At 33.9% G+C, this 21689-nt stretch overlaps 1 protein-coding gene and 1 long non-coding RNA gene across 4 annotated transcripts; one reads left to right on the forward strand and one right to left on the reverse strand.

Moving 5' to 3' along the window:
• Positions 1-374: 374 nt before the first annotated feature.
• Positions 375-8958, reverse strand: LOC105966766 (putative leucine-rich repeat receptor-like serine/threonine-protein kinase At3g14840). 2 transcript variants are annotated; one of them, XR_016029041.1, is made up of 24 exons: positions 8661-8958; positions 8319-8496; positions 7396-7467; positions 7169-7237; positions 6627-6698; positions 6454-6525; positions 6212-6283; positions 6066-6137; positions 5881-5952; positions 5697-5768; positions 5541-5612; positions 5268-5339; positions 4583-4648; positions 4370-4432; positions 4254-4286; positions 4114-4154; positions 2961-3340; positions 2576-2771; positions 2288-2446; positions 1990-2108; positions 1686-1896; positions 1309-1539; positions 1070-1214; positions 375-925 (listed from the first exon to the last, which is right to left on the reverse strand). XR_016029041.1 is itself a non-coding variant. In XM_088811684.1 (24 exons), the coding sequence occupies exons 1-24, from the start codon at positions 8752-8754 to the stop codon at positions 539-541; spliced, it is 3027 nt and encodes a 1008-aa protein (XP_088667810.1). In that variant the 5' UTR covers positions 8755-8958; the 3' UTR covers positions 375-538. The 2 variants fall into 2 exon arrangements, 1 of the variants encoding a protein (XP_088667810.1); XM_088811684.1 differs by having other exon boundaries at positions 1302-1539.
• A 5330-nt stretch (positions 8959-14288) lies between these two features.
• Positions 14289-17160, forward strand: LOC105971309 (uncharacterized). Of its 2 annotated transcripts, none has more exons than XR_016029043.1 (4): positions 14289-15077; positions 15416-15490; positions 15826-16072; positions 16843-17160. It is a non-coding gene; the product is annotated as an uncharacterized LOC105971309 (long non-coding RNA). The 2 variants fall into 2 exon arrangements; XR_016029042.1 differs by having other exon boundaries at positions 15931-16072.
• The last annotated feature ends 4529 nt before the right edge of the window (positions 17161-21689 follow it).

A 21689-nucleotide genomic window follows, 5' to 3' on the forward strand; every position in this document is an offset into this window, starting at 1 on the left:
GTATGTATATATTACGTATAATACCTTCATCGGGAGGCAAAACGGCTGCTCCAGAAGCAAAACCCACAAGACAAATCAATCCGAGAATCCTTGGGAACAACATTGCACGACGACGCATATGTACAAACATACACGTACATGAGAAGAAAAATAAACCACTATGTTATTAAGTATATGCACATCGGGCTGGGGGTCACGTATTAATAAATCTAATTTATGCAATGTTTTTTTTTTTTTTTAATAATTTAGTTTAGTCTTTTTTGAGGATCGAAACATGCACATTTGAACTCTCGGCCAAAAGCGCAAACTCGAAGGGAAAACAAAACGCAACGAGCAAACAGATCATCCATTCGAAAAATGTCACTGAAAACAACTTTAAACTTTTTAAGGCATTGTAATAATAAATAAATAAATGTATATGTTTTTTTTCTAAAACACATTTGGCAACAGCTATTTACTTCTCTTGTCCACTGCCGCATTCAAATCAAAACCACAAATGTACATAAAATCGAAGAAATAAAGAATTTTCAGAGAGTGTTTATGAATCTCTCTTCTCCCAATATTCAGTATCCACATCGACTGGATATAGGTCACCGGCAGTAGATGTTGAGGAACCAGTCCATCGTATATCAATTGATGTGCTCTGCCCTTGACCATTATAGTCATTAAGGTCTGTTTTTGCCGTTTCCTCGGTAGGATTTGTCCTGTCATTCGAGGTACTCGTGTCTGAAATGAATTCTCCAACACCGGCTTTTCCTTCTAGAATGCTTACAACTGCCGACATACTTGGCCTTTGTGTGGCTACAATATTTGTGCAATGGAGCGCCACATTTATAGCCGACATAACCTCTTTTTTCTTGAACTTCGATTCCAATCTTGGGTCCACTAGATCCATCAATTTTCCAGTCTCATTCAACGAGTTTGCCTAGAAAAAAAAAAGGAAAAAGGAGTTTCATCTTTGAAGTTCTTGTGTGAACATAGCATGCTTTAAGCTTATCATAGTGACTCGTAGAAACAACAATAGCAGAAGACGAATGTCAATATGTGAAACTGTGTTAACTAAATATACCCATTCAAGAAGATCGAAGCTTGGATCCCTACTGCTAGAGTTGCTCCTTCCACTGATAAGTTCCAAAAGAACAACCCCAAAGCTGTATACATCTGCTTTGTCTGTCAAATGGCCTCGCATAGCATATTCTGGCGCCATATATCCACTGGGAAATCAAATATCATGTCAGTAGATATTCTATGAAATCAATGGCTCAACCTCTGGTCAAATAAATGAATGATTGATTACTCACTAAGTACCAGCAACACGGGTGCTTATATGGGTGTTATCCTCTTCATCGAGCTTGGCAAGTCCAAAATCAGATATTTTAGCCATAAGATCTTTATCAAGAAGCACATTTGTAGCCTTGATATCACGATGCACAATTTTAAGTCTTGATTCTTCATGCAGATAAGCCAAGCCTCTGGCTATACCAATGCAGATCTTGTGCCTCGTTGGCCAATCCAAATGAATTTGGTGTTCTTCTTTACCTGCAAACATTGATCTTCATACATAAGTTTAAACTTTAAATAGAAGAAAAAAAATAATAACATGGATCGGTGCACATAAGTTCGTGTATCTCGTTTCCCAACCACTGGAAGTAAAAGCAACAAAGATAGGATTGTGGGAAATTTACCAAATAATGCACGGGCAAGGCTATTATTTTCCAAGTACTCGTAGACAAGCAACAACTGGTTGCCTTCAATGCAACAGCCATGCAGCTTAACAAGATGAGGGTGTTGCAGAGCAGAAATCATGCCAATTTCATTGACAAACTCACGGTTCCCTTGCTTTGATTTGGCAGAAAGCTGCTTTACAGCTATGATGGTGCCATCTGACAGGACACCCTTCAAATCAGAGGTGGCAGAAAAACGGAATGAGCTGAATGACAACATTAAGATAATTCATTTACTAGAAGTATTTATTGTTTACACTGCTACCTTGAATACAGGACCGAAACCACCTTCTCCAATCTTATTAGCAGGATCAAAATTGTTTGTGGCGGTTTTAATTTGCTTTAGTGTAAATGATCCAGCGTGAAGGTCTACACCCTTTAGTTCTGAGAAAAACAAGTAAAATAGCAATTTAGATAACTGCAAACACTTTCTAATCACATAGTTCATTTTAGATGGCATTTATTGCACTCTCTCAAATATTGCACGGATTTGCATACACGAAAAATAAGATACATATACAGTTAAAATTTAAGGACTATGACTGTGCCAGTAATTTTAGTACCATATTCCAATGTGTCTTTGCGTCTAAAACAGCCCTTCCACCAAAGAATACCCAGAACTAGCATGACTATTAGCAAGGCTGTAACAAGAACTGCTGCTACTATACCAACTATAGCACCTGCAGATATGCTGCTTCCCTTTTCTGATGGTGGCGTAAAATCTGAGAGAGAGAGATAAATCAAATATACTGTCAAAATAATGCATAATCTCCTTTCTCGGTTATAATAGAGATGTGTCGGACAACTATCTCTTGTGTGTTCAAGTTACTAAATCCCAACTTCCGACTTACCAGGATCAACAGATATGGCTGAAATGAGAGGACCATATATGCCTCTAACAGGAATACCATTTGTTCCTTTCCCAGCCCAATAGAAGCGGATATCCAAAGTATTATCAGCAACAACTGTAGTGAAGTTTCTTCTAATTCCCTTGTTAACTCCACCTGCTTCTTTTTCAATGTTGAAATCCTTCAGCACCAGCTTTCCCTGAAATTTAGTTTTTCCAGAAACCATGAGGGACTTCTTAAAATGAAAAACTACAAATACAAATACAAAACAAATAATCACTAACATCATATGACAACAAAACTCAACTGATTCATTCAACATAAGTTCTCGCCATTTAAAAGAGAACCCTTTCAAACATACTCGTTAGAAAAAAACTTATACGGGTACCTGAATGAACACATCAAACAGACGCCGCCCAAGGCTACTATATGTTTTATCATCAGTAAACATGATCTCCGCAAAGTGAAGGTTTACTGTGTAGTTCCCGTTTATCAAACAAAATCCATAATAAGTTAATGAGAGGGGGGAAAGGCGTGCATCCATGTACAACTGGGAATTCGGCCCTGAGATGCTTGAGCTGTTTGCCCAGATGAACGAGTCCGTTGGGCGGTCATCATCCAAGAAGTGGCCCGTGCTGCTAAATCCCCAGTTTGTCTTACTTGCGAAGAAATTTGAAGGCCCACCAGAATTTCCATCATCTTCGTATGTAGATCCTTTATCATCAGCTACTTGTCTTCCACCACAGTTAATACGGAGAGAGTAATACTCTGAGACAAAAGCATGGAACGAATTCTCAATAATTACATCCAAACGAAAAGATAAAAATGAGGGAAAAATGTAAGACCCAATCAGAGTGACTAATTTTGATGCATGCAAACTAATAACTGTAGCAGTCTCAAAACTCCGATGCACCGAATGTCAAATTACTACATGCATTGACTTGGCTATTACATGCACTTCCATTGCGCATTGACCCGCACTTAACAATGAAACATAACTTGGAAATGATAAAACAAACGCTGACTAGAATGCTAAATCTGAGCAAAAGAAAGTCCCTCTATTACCCAGGAACACAGTCTGGTAAGGTGAAGCGTGAGAAAAAAGAAAGCTATAGTTTAATCAGGCAATTGAATTATTTGCCGGCATCACAGTATAAAATAGAAACATGCATAGTGTAACATGAAAAGTAGAAACTCGCTTCGATTTTCGGCAATGAGTTAGGCAAGATAGAGGTCTAATAGGTCTAATACTATGATAATAGTCACAATTCATTTTAAACCGAATTGATACTTCAGCTGGACAAGATATACATAAGCTGTCTAAATTTGTTGGAAGTGCCTTTTAAAGACTTTCAAATAAAAGTATTATAGATGGACATACTGAAAAGAAAATGGAAGGATTTATAATGAAATTACGGAAACAAGGGGACAGTCGCTTAGCCTCTCTTTAAGGTACTCATTTGGAATTTCATAAATTCAGGATCTATTCAAGTGCCGAACCAAAAATCAATCAATAGTTTCAGAATGTATGTTTCACTTACGTCGCTGACAATGGGAGGTTCTTAAACAGGAAACGATGCCGCTGATAAGAGAATATATATTTCCATAAGTAAGCTTCATATAACAGTGCAAAATGAGATTTAAAACAGATTTTTTTTTTTAATTTAAACTAGAAACTTACGACGTATTTCCTTTGGAGCTTGCAAACAAGTTCCTGAAAATAATTGGTAAAATTTACTCAGATGAGGAAATTCAAAAACAATAAATCCACTTAAAGATAAGTGTTAATGATCTTACAAGTTGCGTGGCTGACAATTTGAGGCCAAATTTTCAGATGTGAAGTTGTTGTAAGATAGGTCACTGCATACAAATTGAATATATGTGTACGTTAAATTGAGAAAGATCAGTTCGTCGTGAGAGAGAGAGAGAGAGAGAGAGAGAGAGAGAGAGAGAGAGAGAGAGAGAGAGAGAGAGAGAGAGAGAGAGAGAGACTTGGGGAGGAAACCTCACATTTTATCGCCATCTTTCAGCATCCAAGCTGGCAGCAGCCCAGTTAGGGAATTCCCAGTTAGATAGCTAGAAGATGACATGTTCAGTTAGCAATCTCAACAGTTTCCTTATATGTAACAAGTAGCCACAGTTAAACTGGCAATGAATTTCTTCAAATAGATAATAGGACACTAATCATACAGTTTTAGCTTATCATGCTGTACAAAAATCTTACAACTAATTTTATATTGGAGACGTGCCCAAACTTGAAGGCAAGAAATCTTTCCCAGACACCTCTAAGATGAACAGTTGAAGTAATAAGATAATAAGTATACGTTATCTGAACTGTCTAAATATTATAACGAACAATAATTATATTTAACGTTTAAAACTCCAAAACTCAGAGTTAATATCAAGTAAGAAAAAAACTGCGAAACATTATTAGTACTGAGTATGAGACCCTATCTCTCCAAACCCCAGAAAAAATATTGGAATAGACAAGACAATTAGGTGGTAAAGGATTTGCTCTAAGGTCCTTTTCCATGTTCACTTTTTTCTGAACAAATCAAAATGACCTCAAGTATCTGTCTTATGCAAATTGGTACCCACCATGCCACTTCCTTGGCCTTCATGTTTAGATTTGAGTAAAAGTCGGGACTACTCCAGTAAAAAAACTACTACTAAAGCTTGTAAAAGAACTTCTTACATTTTATCCGTGTTTGATAGACCAATAAAGCTGTCAGGAATTGGTCCACTTAATTTGTTGAAACTCAGGTCTCTGCACAAGAAAAGAAAAATAATAATTACAAGATGACATTTTATAACATATCCACTAGTTATTTGTGAATGCTGATATCAAGATCAACACCTTGACAATATTGTAACAAATGAAAGTTTTGGAATGTTGTTTATTTTTTACTTTTTCACTTTCCATAGTAATAGTACATAAAGACTAGACAGAGAAAAACGTTTCACTAACAAGACTTTCAATGATGTCATTCCTCCAAGATAACTTGGCAACTCCCCAATGATGTTGCAGCTCCTCAATATCCTGCATAACAAGATTCATCGAGTCACACGAAAGCAAAGTGATGATTAATTTTGTGATGGATCAATATGCAAACATCACACTAACAGTGTTTTCAGGTTTTTGTTGTTGCCAAGATTTGGAAAAGTTGATATGTTTCCGCTCAAGTCACTGATTCTCCTGCACATTTAGAGTAGGTGTAAAGAATTAGATTCTTTCTTCTCATTTTCAAAAAAAATATGCATTGCCATTTCGACGAGCTTATACATTACAGATCACAATCTATACTCACAAGTCGGTCAATTTGGTTAGGGAAGCAATACCAGAAGGGATTGGCCCAGTCAGACCACTGGCCTGAATAACCCTGACATTACCAAATTCCGATTTCAGTTTTGATGAGAAGCCCATTATCAAACACTAAACAGTAAACAAAATATTGAGGATTTACTATAACATCAAATGTTGATAGACCCTTACAATTTTTCGATATTTGTCCAGTTCTGGATAAAATTTGGTATGCTTCCACTGAAGTTGTTATCACTAATGCGACTGCATTAAAACGGCGCGATTAGCTATGGTCCCGAAAAAGAAATTTAGTGAACCTGTATCAACAAGAAACTTACAAGTCTCTCAATGTGCTCAGTTTGGCTAGATTTGCTGGTATCTCCCCGATTAAATTGTTTGAGGTAACTAAGCTTCAGATGATGACATTACAGGAAAAAAAATTCAATCAACTAAGCTCAGAATGAGGTACGTAAAAAGTAAAACAAAAACAAAACAAAAAAATTAAGACATAAACAACTTCATAATACGTATTCGAGGCGAGAAATCGAAAACTAAAACTATTCGAATTAAAGAGCCTTACAATCTCTCTAGTTGAGGAAGATCCCCAAGTTCTGGAGGGATTACTCCAGATATCTGATTGTACTCCAAGGTCCTTCAGATATTCGACAAAATAAAACATAAGCAAATTCCGAATAAGAAACTCGTCAATTCGAGATTAATCTAAATAAAACAGGAATCGGTAAGAAATATTACAGATGTGCAAGTGTACTGATGTTGGCAAGTGCTTTTGGTATTGGACCCGTCACACGGTTTCCGATGAGAGAACTGCATCATAACAGCATTAGTCTTTCACTGCTGCTAAAGCTCCATTGCAGAACTATTTCTTCAATTAATTACGTATACAGTGTAGACAGCAAAAACACACACACACACAAACCAAAGAATCAATCCCAATGAGAAAACTGCATTATAACAACATTACTCTTTCAATACTCAAGCTCCATTCCAGAAATATGTCTTCAATTAATTACGTATACAATGTAGACAACAAAATTACACACACACACACACACCAAAAAATCAATCCACAGCTATCGCGTCAATTAATTGCCTAAAAATCCATACGCATCAGAACACACACACGCACACATAGAAATACACAAAGAGTCAATCCAGACTGTAGCTTCAATCAATTACAGGTTAATCCATAGACACCAAAACACACACACACACACACACACACACACGTAACTTTACATATGTGCATATAACAGTATAAAAGCGAAATGACGTACATGTTTACAAGTCTCGTGGATCCCCATTCTGCAGGAATTGTGCCGTTGAGGTAGTTCCGAGTCAGATCACTGAGTAAGATGAATTTACGAAAAAAAATCAATTTGAAATTAGGTGAATGAATCACTGTTTTCTCTCTCTTGTGTGAGTGTGTGCGTGTGTGTGTGTGTGTGTGTGTGTGTGTGTGTGTGTGTGTGTGTGTTATAGAATGAATGAAGTGTACACTTACATCTCTCGGAGGTAAGGGAGTCCGACGATCTCTCGTGGGACTGACCCGTTCAGATTCTGAGCTTTCAAAGCTCTACAGTCCGGGACCCAAAAATAAACTAATTAATTAACAAGGACCAACTGTAAAATATTTGTTTATTTATTTTAGTGTAAATTACGAAAACCCCCATGAACTTAGGCTAAATAACGAAAAACACCCTCACCTATCCGTAATAATCAAAACCCGCCTCTGGTTAACTGTTGATCGAGTTTTTTAAAAGAAAATGTGTACAGTCTATTATATCTTCCGTTAAATAGGTGAGAAATAAAATAAAATATTTGAAATTGTGTAAAGTCTATTGCCTGAAATAAAATAAAAAAATCCGTGAAAAGTCACACTGTAAGAAGTTGGTTGTAAGACGGAAAAAAATCTCAGTGGCTTTTTGATAATTACGAATAGGTGGAGGTGGTTTTTGTAATTTAATTTAAGTTTGGGGGTTTTTCGTAATTTACCCTTTATTTTATTTCCAAAAGATTGAACTTAATACTTAGAAGTCGTTCGATTACCAATATTAGATTCTATGGATTAAACAGTAGGGGTCGATAACATATTTTCGTACTTATTCAAAATTGTTATAGATACTAAAATTCGCTAATACATGCTACTATTTTATTACTTTAATAGCACCCCACCCTTATGATTAATTTTATAGCGTGGTGTGGCTAAAAAAGAAAAAAATCACTTTATGAACAAATTCAATATAAAACTAGAATTTAACTCATTTAATACAAGAACTTTTTTATATGTAACTTTTTTTTCTAACTTTTTTTTTCTAACTCATTTAACTACTATTTATGATATGAACTTTTTTTCAAACAAGGATAGTAAACATGATAAAAATCTTAATTAATAACAATAATAGTAGAATTAAGAAGTAAACTCACATTCGAATAACATGACAAATGGTATAACTGGCAAAGGTGCAGTCACAAGTAACTGAATTCTCAAATTCCTTAACGGCCGGATTCAGGGTCACCCAACCCGATAACCCGCTACATGGATCCGCAGTGAAATTCCAGTCCTTCTTCCCCAAAGTCCTCCCTACCGCCTCCAAAGCTCTCACTGCACCCGAAAACCAAGCAACAAATATAATTATGGCTAGTGGTGAAGTATGAAGACCCGTACTATAAGTGTCGAAGCTAAATTAAATTACAATTTTGCCATGTTCTAATGAAACTATATATATACACTCATATATATATATATATATATACACATAGATATACCTTCATTAGTAGGCAAAAGGGCAGCTCCAGAAGCAAAACCCAGAAGCCAAATCAGAGCAAGAAGCCTTGGAAAGAACACAGGGAGTGAGATCATGTGATTAATTGGCTATTGGCTGATGACGTGGCTAGAAAATCTATATGTTTTAATTACTACAAATGCGCACAGCTGAAAGAGAAAAATAATATATGAACATCAAAATGGATTTTCATTAATTAATAATGATTTTTTTTGTTTGGTTTTTGGTGAGAATAATATTTAATTTCAATTTCAAAGACGTGCGCTGTGCGCATCAACAATGGTGGTAATTGGAAGCCTAGTCGGAATATTTCTATGAGAAAATACGGAATCACGCGCTTATTACTAAAAAATAACTAATTCATTTTGTCAAATAATTGTTTAGATAGGTTTTCTTTTCTTTTTTTTTTTTTTTCTTTTTTTTGTTTTTCCCTCTATTTCCAAACAACAAAAAGGTTTGAGGTTAGGCAGATTACGGATTCAATTAGAGGGGTAAATGAGCTGAGGCGGCTCGACAAAAGCTCGAACTCGAATCTTTCGAGTAGCGAGATTTTTTTTTTAATTTTATTTTTATTTATATTTTAAATATAATTAATATAAAATAAATAATAAACTCATAAATTTAAATAAAAAATAAATTACTAGTCATATTTTTCGATTTGTTTTTTTATTATAATTTATAATAATAAAATTCTAATAATATTAGGAAAAAAAAAAAGACACAAGATTATTCAGGGAATCAGGCTCGAGCTCGGCTCGTTTACACCCCAAATTTCAATAGTTGGGATGGATTTTTGTTCAAGGGGTCTTGTACAATTGCTAGAGATGGAAATTAAATCGAGCTATTTTAAATTTGATTCGACATTGTTCGTTAAAAACTCGTTTGAACTCAATTTGTACATGTGACGAACCAAGCTAGCTTCAACACATTTTTTTTTCCTTCGATTAACTATGAAGACAGAAAAACAAGCTACTTGGTCGAGGTCGTCTATTGGTGCTTCGCTTAAAGTTCGTTCGAGCTCAATTTGATTTCTTATATCAATCCAAACTCAAACACAAGTTTTCAAGTTCGGTAGAAATTAATTCTAATAAACTTGAACAAACATGTGTTTCTCGGGGTTCGATGCATTTAAATGATAAAAATAAAATAGTGGCTAGTAAGATATTTGATTGACCAAATTCAAAATGACATAGAATAATCTTGCGTGAAATTAAAACTAAAGTATGTAATTAAATGTCACTGAGTATAACTGTATAAGGACTTGTGGAAAAATCACATGTAATACGAATTGGCATCTATGTAGCACAGAAACGGAAGCGGTGATACGGAAAAATGGGAAAATCGACACAAGAAAACGACATATTCAAAAAATGAGGATACTAGAACTTGGGGAAATACGTGTAAATATTAAAATTATAGGAGCATATTTATAAATATTCTATATAGATATATATACGTTTTTATTTATATACAAATTCTTTTTAGATATTTTGATCATGGCTATCGAAGCGGAAAGTATCAGCTTATCATTTTCATCTGTCTATTTTATCGTATTGTAAGATATTTAACCAACTATTAAAAATAATAAAATATATAAATCTACATAATAAAAATATTATAAACAGGTAAAATTTAATATTTTAAATTCAAACCGTTCATTTATATATATATATATATATATATATATATATATATATATATATATATATATATATATATATATATATATATATATATATATATATATATATATATCTATATTTTTTCAAATTTCAATATTGCAAAAATAGGATAAAAGTCATAATTGCTCATAAAATAACATAAACAAAGTTTAAATTTGAATCCTATCACTCATAATTTGCAAAATTGATTAAATCTTTTTCATCGACCAATTTCAAACGAGTATCTTCATCATCATGTTTATCAATCTCTTCAACTTCATCGACTTCAACTTTGACATTTCCCTTTTTTCATCATATCAAACTTTGCGTTTACATTTCTTGGGCCTAATATATGTAAAAATAAAAAATTAAATAATATTGAAATCCGTTTTTCAGGCCATGATTATGTGAATATTTCGTTTCCTTCTTTTTTTTTTTTTTTTTTTAATATTTTGACTAGTATCGTAAATATCGTATCATGATATGGCGATACTGTTGGAGTAGGTGACCAACAAGCCAACATGTGGCTGTGGTCTTTCGTATTTATTATTGTAATAAACGAACCTTTATTCGTATTAATGATAAAACACCTTGGCATTCTATATCTTTGTCCCTTTGTCACAAGCATAGATATTAGGGTTGTTCATGGGTCGGTTTTACCCGACAACCGACCCACTATCGGCCCGACTTTTGTGGCCGATAATTGCCCACCAACCGACCCGCTCTGGTCGGGCCAATAATTTTAACCGACCCATGGTTAGTTGGGTCGGGTATAGTTTCTAATATGATGAAAAGTCGGTTGGCCGATATTACCCGACCAACCGACTTTTTATTTTTATTGCTGGATTTTTTTTTTTTTTTTTTGTATTTTGTATTGTTTTTTGAATTTGAAGTTTGTAATTTGAGATACATGTTGAAACTTGATTGGGATGTAGTTTTATAATTGTTAGGGGATGAATTTTAATTAAGCTAAGCAAAAAATCTGATTTTCCTCTTTTTTTTTTTCTTTTTTTTTTCTTTTTTTTTTTTAATTTACTGTGGCCGATAATTTGGAACCGAACTATTTCGGCAACCGACAAAGTCGGTTGCCAACCGTTACCCGACCCATAATAGTCGGGCCGATAATGGTTTTACATTTTTGCAATAGTCGGTTGGTCGGGTCGGGCCGATAATCGGCCGATATTCAACCGACCCGAGCCATGAACAACCCTAATAGATATAGTCCTTACAGTTATTATAAGTACTAGTAATTGATCGTTAGGATCGTGAGATATTTACTTAAGTATTATAACTGTTAAACGTGTTCCTAGTCGAAGGGTTACGCCACCAATGAGGATATCGGCCTTTCCCATTAAGACTAGCACTTAGTGTATGTGTACTGCAGCATCTCATCAGTAAACAGTATTGTGATATCGGCATGCATAAGTGGGTGCTCGTAAGTTGACGAGTTCACTGAACTCCCTCACCCTAGAAATCTCTAAGTGGTTCTCAATAATCGAGTAGAGATATCTATGGTATAGTTGTACACCATTAGTCCTTATGACCTAGACATCACCGTGACTTCACTAGAGGACCAGCTGTATCGTGACCTGTCCCTGAGTTCCACCGAGGACCATCCCAAGGGCCAGTGTTCGTGCAGTCCGAAATCTAGTGGGAGGTCTATGCATTGTAGTCGGGGATTCGATCGCTAGAATAGTCTTGGATGTCCTGTGTGTTCTGAAAGTTTGTAATCATTCTAAGTCTCTGGCCACAGCTGACTAAGTGATGATTAGAGAATTCGATTCTCTAAGTCATGCACGTGACGATTACAACACTCGGAACGATCGCACCGTCATCGAACATATAAAGAGGTCTCGATGAACCAATGCCTCTAGTTCGATCGGGACATATGTATCGAAGGGACCGTACTGTACGTTAACTATATCTGAAGGTTCTTGCAGGCACTTCATTTGTATCTAGGGAATCATGACGCGTAGTTGCTAGACGCCAATCTTGATTCGTTGGGTGATTAAGGTGAAACGAGCTTCATCTTAATCGTAACTCTAAGGGACGAGTTTTGACCACAAAGGGTTGTGGGCCCACGGCTAGCTTACACCTGAACCATCGAGGGTCACACTGCTCGTGCACATGAGATCTTTGAATAAACGGTCAAAGGTAAAATATGTTTATCTTTGCATGATTGGAAGTCAATATGATTGGGTCCAACATTCGTAATTTGGAATTATGAATGAGAATAAGAAAAGGAAAAGAATAGGCGGACGTGTTAGTGAACTTTCTAAATCGGGAAGTTTCCAAATTTAGAAAGTGCACTGAACTAGGATTTCCACTTTTGGAAAGTTGGAAAATGAGAGTTGGCACTCGTAATGACGAGGATATTATAATGATTCCGAAAATGTAATTGTTGCAATTTTCCGATCATTGAATTGAGAGAGACGAGCAAGTAAAGGAACTAACGAGCTTAAGCTGTTGGGCCCGGTCCAACTTAAGCCCGTTAGGGTTTTATGCAAGGGACTATAAATACTTGATTTATAGGCCTTGCACACACACAATAAGACCTAATCAAAACCCTAGCCGCTCACCTCTCTCTCTCTCTCTCGGCCTCTCTCCCGCGGCCATCACCGGCGCCGTCGCCGGAACCTTGCCGGAATCGGCCGTTCATTGGCCGATTGCTTTGGTAGTTTCTTTCCTTCTCTTTTTCTTCCGTTTTCTAACTATTACGTGTCTAGTGCCACGTGTTTAGTAGATCGAAGTATACGAGGTGAAATCCGAGAGGAGGAAGATCGAAGATCGAAGAATCGAGGAGCAGCATACGAGCCGAAGCCGCACGCACCCCCACGCGCCGCCCGAAGACCGCGCGTGAGATACACGCGCCACCGTGGCCGTCTCGCCGCTGCTGCCGCTGCACCGCTGCTGCCCCGGATTGTACGGATTGGTTTCCGTAGCAATCTCGACTTGCTTAGCGCTCCTACCTCACGCTTCAAGAGGTAAACACACGAATCCCATGTTTCGATTCGTTTACGTTTAAACAAAATATTCATGTTTGCTTTCGTATGATTTTATGTGATTATGTGTAATCGTTTTAATCGTTGCGAGCATGTTAGTTGGTTTAAACGCGAGCATGTTAATTGATTTAAATTCGGTTAAATTATTTAGCATGTATGTTGTTTTTAATTTCGCTGGAAGCGCAAAGGTACGCAATTAATTGATTTAATTTATCGGGCATGTGCTTATGTGCTTTAAAGTCGTTTAAATCGCATAAAATTTTTGTTTTCCGCTGCGTACACGTGCCCGAAACCCAACAGATACGATACGATATCTCGCGATATTTATCGATATTTGTGCACGAACGATACAAATTAAGTTGTATTGTTTTGATTGGGACCGTACTGTCTCGCGATAAATATCGCGGTATCTCGCGAGTTTAACTACTATGATTTTGATACAAACATATCCAAAATAATCTTACTATCAACTATCAATTTTCAATTGATCATTAAATCGTTTAAATAATTACGGAAGCAACAAAAATATATGAAAATTAGCTAATCAAATATGTTTCTAGCTTTTAAGAAATTGCGAAATAATCCGTAAGGTATCTATCTGGCAGATATCGTCGAGTGTCCGACACGAAACACATGTTAAAACTTCAACACGAAAAGCAAAAACGTTAACAAGTTAAAATTTCCGTATTACATAGTACATTGTAGAACAATGTTTATAAGCCATTAAATATAAATTGTCGAAAGTCAACTCTTTGTATATGAAATTGATATGATCGCAATTATGACACATTATTCAACTAAAAATTGTATATTTAATTAGGTCAATAAAATGAAGGATATGTATCGCTCTTTACATACTTAGAATAGATAAATTTAAAAAACACTGTCGGCTATATTATAAGGCCAATTTAGGGGGAAAAACTAGTCAACAGAGTATATATATATATGGGGAAATGTGGGATAACCCCCTAATTTTGAAAACATATATGAATAGGTCCTATGGATTTTTCTTTCCTAGTCAAAAACCCAAATTCTAATCTTAATTTGATAGACCCCCCTAGACAAATCGAAATACCCGTTTTGCCCTTTTAATTACAATTTAAAACCCTAAACCCTAGCTTTTTTTTCTTTCCCCCAACACCTTCTATCAGCCGTCCCCACCCCCCATTGTTGATGACGAGTTTCACCACGCTTTCGACCTTCTAGAATATTCCCACCCCCCACACTTTCCTCTCGAATTCGACGCAGTCGCCGATCTGATCCGGTTCGAGAAAACCCCATTCCGGACCTCGACCCGCCGGGTCGGACCCAGCGAGCTGTACCTGCAGGCGATCTCCGATCGCGTGTCGGAATTGGAGATCGGTTTCGAACGCCTACTGAAAGAGGAGAAGGCGAGAAAGAAGAAGCAGATCGGCGAGCGGAAATACACGTGGACGGCGGAGATTGAGAAGCCGGATGAAGACCGGAAGTACAAATGGACGGCGGGGATTAAGAGCGGCGAGGATGGGAGTGACGTGTTGGAGAAGAGTTACAAATGTACGGCTCAGATCAAGGGAAAGGGCAAGGGCGGCGATTGCCACCGTCCGATCGAACGGAGTTACACGGTTAAGGTGCTAAAAGGAGACGAAGAAGAAGAAAGGTGATAAAGTGAAGGAGAAGGGTAAGCAGGTGGGCCCCACCGCCCGCATTGTTGAGATTGAAGAGCCCTCTCGCCATGGTGGCGTTGTGCTGAGGCAGGTTAGTGTATCCTCTGTTTAATTGATTAATTAATTACTTAATTATTTTAATCGATTTCTGAATATTTTAATGGTGAAGAACAATATGAATTTGGATCTTCTTGTTATACTTTAAACTATTTGGTAAAACAGGTACTTCAAATTGTTTTTTATACTTCGTAGCACAACCTGCTTTGTACTATCCCCTTCACAGCTTTCTATTCAGAATATTTTTATGGACATTAGTTTTAATCTTTTGGTTAATTCTTTGAACACTTGGCTTCTTTTTTATACATTTAAAATTTTCTGCTATTTTCTTGTTTTTCTTTTTTAATAATATATAATGTATGCCTTGAGCAGCATTTGGCAGAGACAATCGAGAAAAGTAGAGCAAAGCAGAACGAAGCATAATTGATTCCTTAAACTGCTGGCACGGTAAGTAATAATTTTCTTTTTCAACCGCATTGTTCTATTCACCATTTTATATAGATTCACTTGTGAACTTTTTTGGTGGTGTAGATGAATTTTATATATATACATATATAGTCACATGTGGTCATGTACACGTAGTCATATATAGTCACATGTAGTAACAAGAATGAACACAACTACATGTGACTATAGTTGACTACATATAGTCATATATACTCATATGTAGTAATAAAAAGACATAACTACATGTGACTATAGTTCACCAAAGTAAATTTATCAATAAAGTGTTTTGCATTGTTTTTTTGTATTTTTCATGTAATGTAATTCGAATTTTGCAGGTATTTTTTGAGTTCACCAAAGTATTTTTTGTACAGCCATCATCGAATTTTGCAGTTATTTTTTGAGTTTTGGTTTTAATTTTTTTTCTTTTTTTTTGTGTGAAGCTGTGAGTTTAATTTTAGGAGTCGACTTGTACATAAAATGCGATTGTTGTGGCAAGAAAAATAATAAAAAAAAAAACTCGAAACTTGTTCCTGGTGGTGGTGCGACAAAACTGACTGTTCATCCATTGAAGGCATAGAAAAGGTAATGAATTTTAATGTGCTTCTTAATATATTGAATCACTGTTTATTGGTCCTCAAATGATTTGTTTACTTTTTTTTATAATTGGGAGTATATGTAGATTCGTGATGAGAATATTTTGTTGGTAATATGATATTGATATTTTATTTATCGAGAATGAAATAAGTGACTACTTTACGTGTGTTTCAACTATTATTTTATCTATGATGTTCCACTTCAACTTGCTTTGATCTTTGACCTTTGGTTATACGAAGAATAATGACTAGCATGCTCTGTTTGTAATTTGATTTTGATAATATAAGCTGTCTCGTATCGCCTGGAGAACAAAGTCAGGTACTTGAAGGGACAAATAAAGTCACATACATGTATATATGGTGTAGTCATGTATAGTTATGTGTAGTAACATACAGTAATATATGGTGTAGTCACATATAGTAATATATAGTCACGTGTAGTAACATACAGTAATATATGGTGTAGTCACATATAGTAATATATAGTCACGTGTAGTAACATACAGTAATATATGGTGTAGTCACATATAGTAATATATAGTCACGTGTAGTAACATACAGTAATATACGGTGTAGTAACATGTAGTAATATATAGTTATATATAAACTATGTAGTCATGTAGTCATATGTAGTCATATGTAGTCATGTATGAGTTATGTGGGGAGTATCTATGTATACCAGTAGGTGATAGTGCGTGTGTGCACATTTAAATTTGAACCAAAATTCGTTGTTTGTTTAACTCTTTTTCTTTTTCACAGGTCTTGGTGTTTGAACTACTATGTAGTAAGTTTTTTCACAGGTTTTGGTGTTTGAACTACTATATAGTAAGTTTTTGCGGAGTGGATTGTGTTCGTTGTTCAAAACAAGCGGTTCTCGTGTTGACAAGTGCGATTTGAGTCAAATTTAGTCGTATAGATAACTGTAGTTATGTATAGTTCCATGTAGTTATATATATTTATATACAAGCTATATGGTTTTTCTGATGAATAGTGATCTTGATGATTGTGTTTTTTTTCACTTTTTTGTTAGGCATTAAATTATTTATAATATCAAGAATCAAATTTTGAATTTTTTTATTGGTATAGATGAATTTTTATATATATAATCAACGGTTTTTATAATCGATCGACCATAACTTTGGGGTAAAAAAACAGTACATGGCTACATATAACTATACATGACTGTGGTATACTATAGTCATGTGTAGTCAAATTCAATACAGTAAATTAAAAATTAAAAAATAAAATTTAAATAATTAAAAATTAAAAAAAAATTAAAAAATTAAAAAAATTAAAAAAATTAAAAAAAAGTTAAAAAAACAAAATTAAAAAAATTAAAAATAAAAAAATAAAAATAATTAAAAATTAAAAAATAAAAAAAAATAAAAAAATACAAAAAAAGGGTACGTATAAAAAAATAATAATAAAATAAAAATTTATAATTTTTTATTAAAAAATCTGAAAAAATGATAAATGCAGGTCTAAAAGTGTGGAGTGCAGTTAGCTATAATGCTGAATGCAGGGGTGAAATACTGAATGCAGTTTGCTGAAAATTACAATTAAGGGCACAATAGTACTTTTGCCTCTCCAGGGGTGTATCTCAAAGAAAGAATTTTAGGGGTGGACTTATCCCTATATATTTTCCATTCTAGGGGTGTATATCAAATGACCCCTATATATATATATATATATATATATATATATATATATATATATATATATATATATATATATATTTTGGATAAGTAAAGTTGGATATTAATAGAAATTAAAGTACAGATTTCTACAAGAGGAGCTCTGAATTGTAACGGTCTGTCAAATGAAATCATTTTTTAAGATACAAGCATAAGTCAACGGCAAATATACGATCCCACTATTTTTAAATTTGTTGCCATTGAGACTTTTAATTAAAAAAGAAAAAAAGAAATAAGAAAATGACTTCATTGTTTCCTTACTCATTTTCTTGAGTATGGTGGTCGAAAGAGTTTTGCCGACAAATAAGGATTGTCTTAATTAGCTATTATGTGCCTTAAAACGAATAACAAATTGGGTCTTTTCTTTTCAATTTGTTGCTTCTAATATTTGATATATAAAATAAGGGGTCATTAGCAATACACCCCTCCTATAGATAAAAACTAGTGATATGTCCATACCATAATTCTTTCTTTGTGAAAACCCCCTAAAATATTTAATTCCATTTTTACCCCTCTAGTAAGTCACGTTTATTTTTTATATTTATCCAATATTTTCAAATCCCTAATAATTAGGCACCTAATCCTGCTAATTAGGTTTAATTATTTACTTTCCCTAATAAAACTGCTCCTAACTAAAACAAATAAAAAAAAAAAAAAAAAACCGCATCGTCTTGAATAACACACAGAGATTTGGTTTTCCCCTAAATTAAAAACCGTCAAAAAAAATCGAAATTATTAAGATATTGTTGAGAATATGACTACTACGTGACTATGCTTGTATGTCAGTAGAACATGAAAGTGGGAAACAACATACAGTATAAGGAAAATTACTTTACATAACCAAAACCCCAGCACGAATGTGACTATTAGTTGAATACATTTTGAATAACAGATGAATGACGATATATGACTGTTATATGACTACGGTGAGCAAATCAATATGCTTAACAATATAGAGGCAATATGACTGCTATGTGACTATGACTGAATAATATGACTAACGAAGATGACTACAAGATGACAGCACTCAAAACAGTTTGAAACATTAGTAATGAAATTACATGTGGAGATAATACAATCAAAAACTCAGATAAAAACATTAAGCAAAATAATTTCACGTTAAAGTACTACATATGTCTTCTGGTGTAAAAAAAAAAACAGTGAAAATGAATTTATCCATGAAGAAAAAAAACCAGACTTAATCCTTAAAAACAATTAAAAACTGAAAAACAATCAATACTGTCAACCCCCAATAATGGCCATCGAACACGTCTTCTTGTTGTGGTATCCAATTCGGTTGCACCGACTGCACTTGATCTTCCGTTTGATCTTCTCTCCCTTCGGAACCCTGACATATCTTCACCCCAAACGAGCATCCATACTTCAACACAATCATCAAGGTTGACGACATGATGTGCAGCAGTACAAAAAAAAAATGAGAATGTGACTACTATGTGACTACTTCTGTGAATAAACCTGCACTACTCTGTAATTACAAATCACATAATATTATGTGAATTCAATTCAACCACAACAAACACATTGAATCTTACACTAACATATCAAGCAACTCAAAAAAACAAATTACAATAAAATTACACTAGCGTATCAATTAACGCAAAACGAACAGAAAATTTACAGAGTAGTCACAACGTGACTCTGTGTAAATCGGTATAAAATTTTCAATCAGTAACGATCATTTACACCAATTAATACTACCCAAAAAAAACAATGAAATTTCGGTTCTAATACACATACACACATATCTGAATACACACACTACAACCCAGCCCCAATTACGAAACCAACAAAATTAAAGCAGACCCTCTGACCTTCAAACACAGTTTAACTCCGGCAACGAACACAGAATGGTTGAACGGCGACAAAATCTCTATTCTCACCTAATCTCGACTGAAATCACACATGTATATCAAGGAGAATCACGTCCGCCTATAATAAAGGGAAACGGTTATGGAAATATATCGTGATTAAATATTTGATTTATTATAAAAAATTGTTAATAAGGGTACTTATGTCTTATTATATTTAATTGAGGGGGTTTCACTAATTAAGTTTGGGATGTGAGTTTGTGCAAAAGTCTTAAAAGTCAATTGGGTTTTACTCATAATATTTTCCATTTGAGGGGTGGATTGCATATTTCCCCACAAAATAAAATTATATTATACACTTTATATACACTTTATATATTGGTATTTTGTTTTTTTTTTTTTAATTTGGAATATTTAATATGTTGGAACTTCAATTCTGAAATAAATTTAGAAACAATGATCATTTTTAGCTATTTTTACAATTTTCTTAATCTTGAGGCCCCTAAATATAAAATCCATAATGTCTTAGTTACTTTTTTTATTCATTAGTTCATTCAAATTTTTTTATTTTTTTATTTATAAATTATGAAATATATTTGCTATAGGCATCAAGTCATGGAGGAAGTGAACCACCAAATCATCATGTTAATTGAAATTTTTATATATTTTGTGTTATTTTATGTTGATACATCTCAAAAAAAAATTGGAAGCACTGCTCTCGAATCCGTGTAACCTTCTATAGTCCATCATTTTTATCAAAAATTATCTATATCTTCTTTTAGTATACTCAATTTCGAAATACCCTCAATTTCGAATACCCCCAAGAGCTAATACCATCACAATCGTGAAAAAAAAGACTGGTATACAAGGGCCCTGTTTCGAGTTATTCAATTAAAAAAAGATCAGAGAGAAAAAGTTATTATAGAGATTAATTTTGTTGAAGATTATGATCCAATGTGCAATGATATGAACCTAACACAATATTGCCTATTTTGATGTATTTAATATGTTTTAGTACTATGTTTCATTGTGAATGTTATTTATATAAAATCATTTGACCAGTCAAAAATTCAAAATTTGGTGAAAAGCGTTATTTTTAACTTTATAAAAAGTAGGTATAATATTTGATTATGCATGAATGTTGATTATTCTAAATTTTCGACTTGATCATACTTTTTGTTGGTCACATCACATGTTATTTTCTTTTTTTGTGTTCAATAATAATTCCATGATTCAACAGTACATATGCATGCATGCATGATTAACGTCGAAATTTTAACTGGCCGGCAGAAAGTAAGCAAAAAGTGAATTAATTGGAGTAATAGTGATTTATGCTCAAAGTTTGCTTCAATTGGATTCTTCGATAATGTTTGCAGTGGTTTTTGGAGTTATTTTTATTATATTTTGGAGAAATATACTTTGAGGGAATATAATTTGATAGTGTAAGTAATGTTTGTTTATAATTTTAAATCAGATAAAATAAATTATAACAATTAAATCATATTTAAAGATGTTTGTAAAAAGCTATTTTAGAAGATTTTCTTAAAAAAATAAAGTGATATTTGTTTGTTTTATAGTGAAAACATCTTTTTACTGTAGCGCCCAACATTTTTTTCTTTTTAATATAGCATTTAAATTAATTCTGGAGGAGAGAGAAACTGCAGAAATTGTTTTGAATTTTTTTGAAAAGTTAAACGAACACAATTTCGTTTCGGGAAAGGAATAAAAGTGAAACGAAAACTTATCCAAACATTACCTTAATGTTTAGTTATGTTTTCATTACAATTTTATTCTTTTTTCACGAAATGAAAATCGTGTTGTTTTGTTTAACCTTTTAAAAAAAATTCACTGAAAAAAAACTAATACACTTTAATTTTCAAATTATTATTCTAAAATTCAAATTTTCAACACTTTTAAAAATGATTTGACTGTTTCATTATATTTTAACTTATCTTAACATATAAATATACATTTCTTTCATTTTTAAATTATTATCTCAAAATAATTTTTTTCTAAAATAAAATAAAATAAAATAATTCTCAAAGTTCGGAAATTTCCTCGCTGTAGGACGATTGAGCTAAAT

Source organism: Erythranthe guttata, chromosome 13 (genome assembly GCF_056151865.1).
Source record: "Erythranthe guttata isolate IM_541 chromosome 13, IM_541, whole genome shotgun sequence".
Lineage (NCBI taxonomy): Eukaryota > Viridiplantae > Streptophyta > Magnoliopsida > Lamiales > Phrymaceae > Erythranthe > Erythranthe guttata.

Bases quoted from the DNA above. Each gene is read 5' to 3' on its own strand.
- LOC105966766 (XM_088811684.1), bottom strand. From the start codon at position 8,754: ATGATCTCACTCCCTGTGTTCTTTCCAAGGCTTCTTGCTCTGATTTGG. The intron at 5,953-6,065 runs GTAAGGGTCTAT...TGGTAATGTCAG, and splicing joins TGGACAAATATCGAAAAATT to GGTTATTCAGGCCAGTGGTC. The intron at 3,341-4,113 runs GTAAGTGAAACA...CTTTTGTCTCAG, and splicing joins AACCTCCCATTGTCAGCGAC to AGTATTACTCTCTCCGTATT.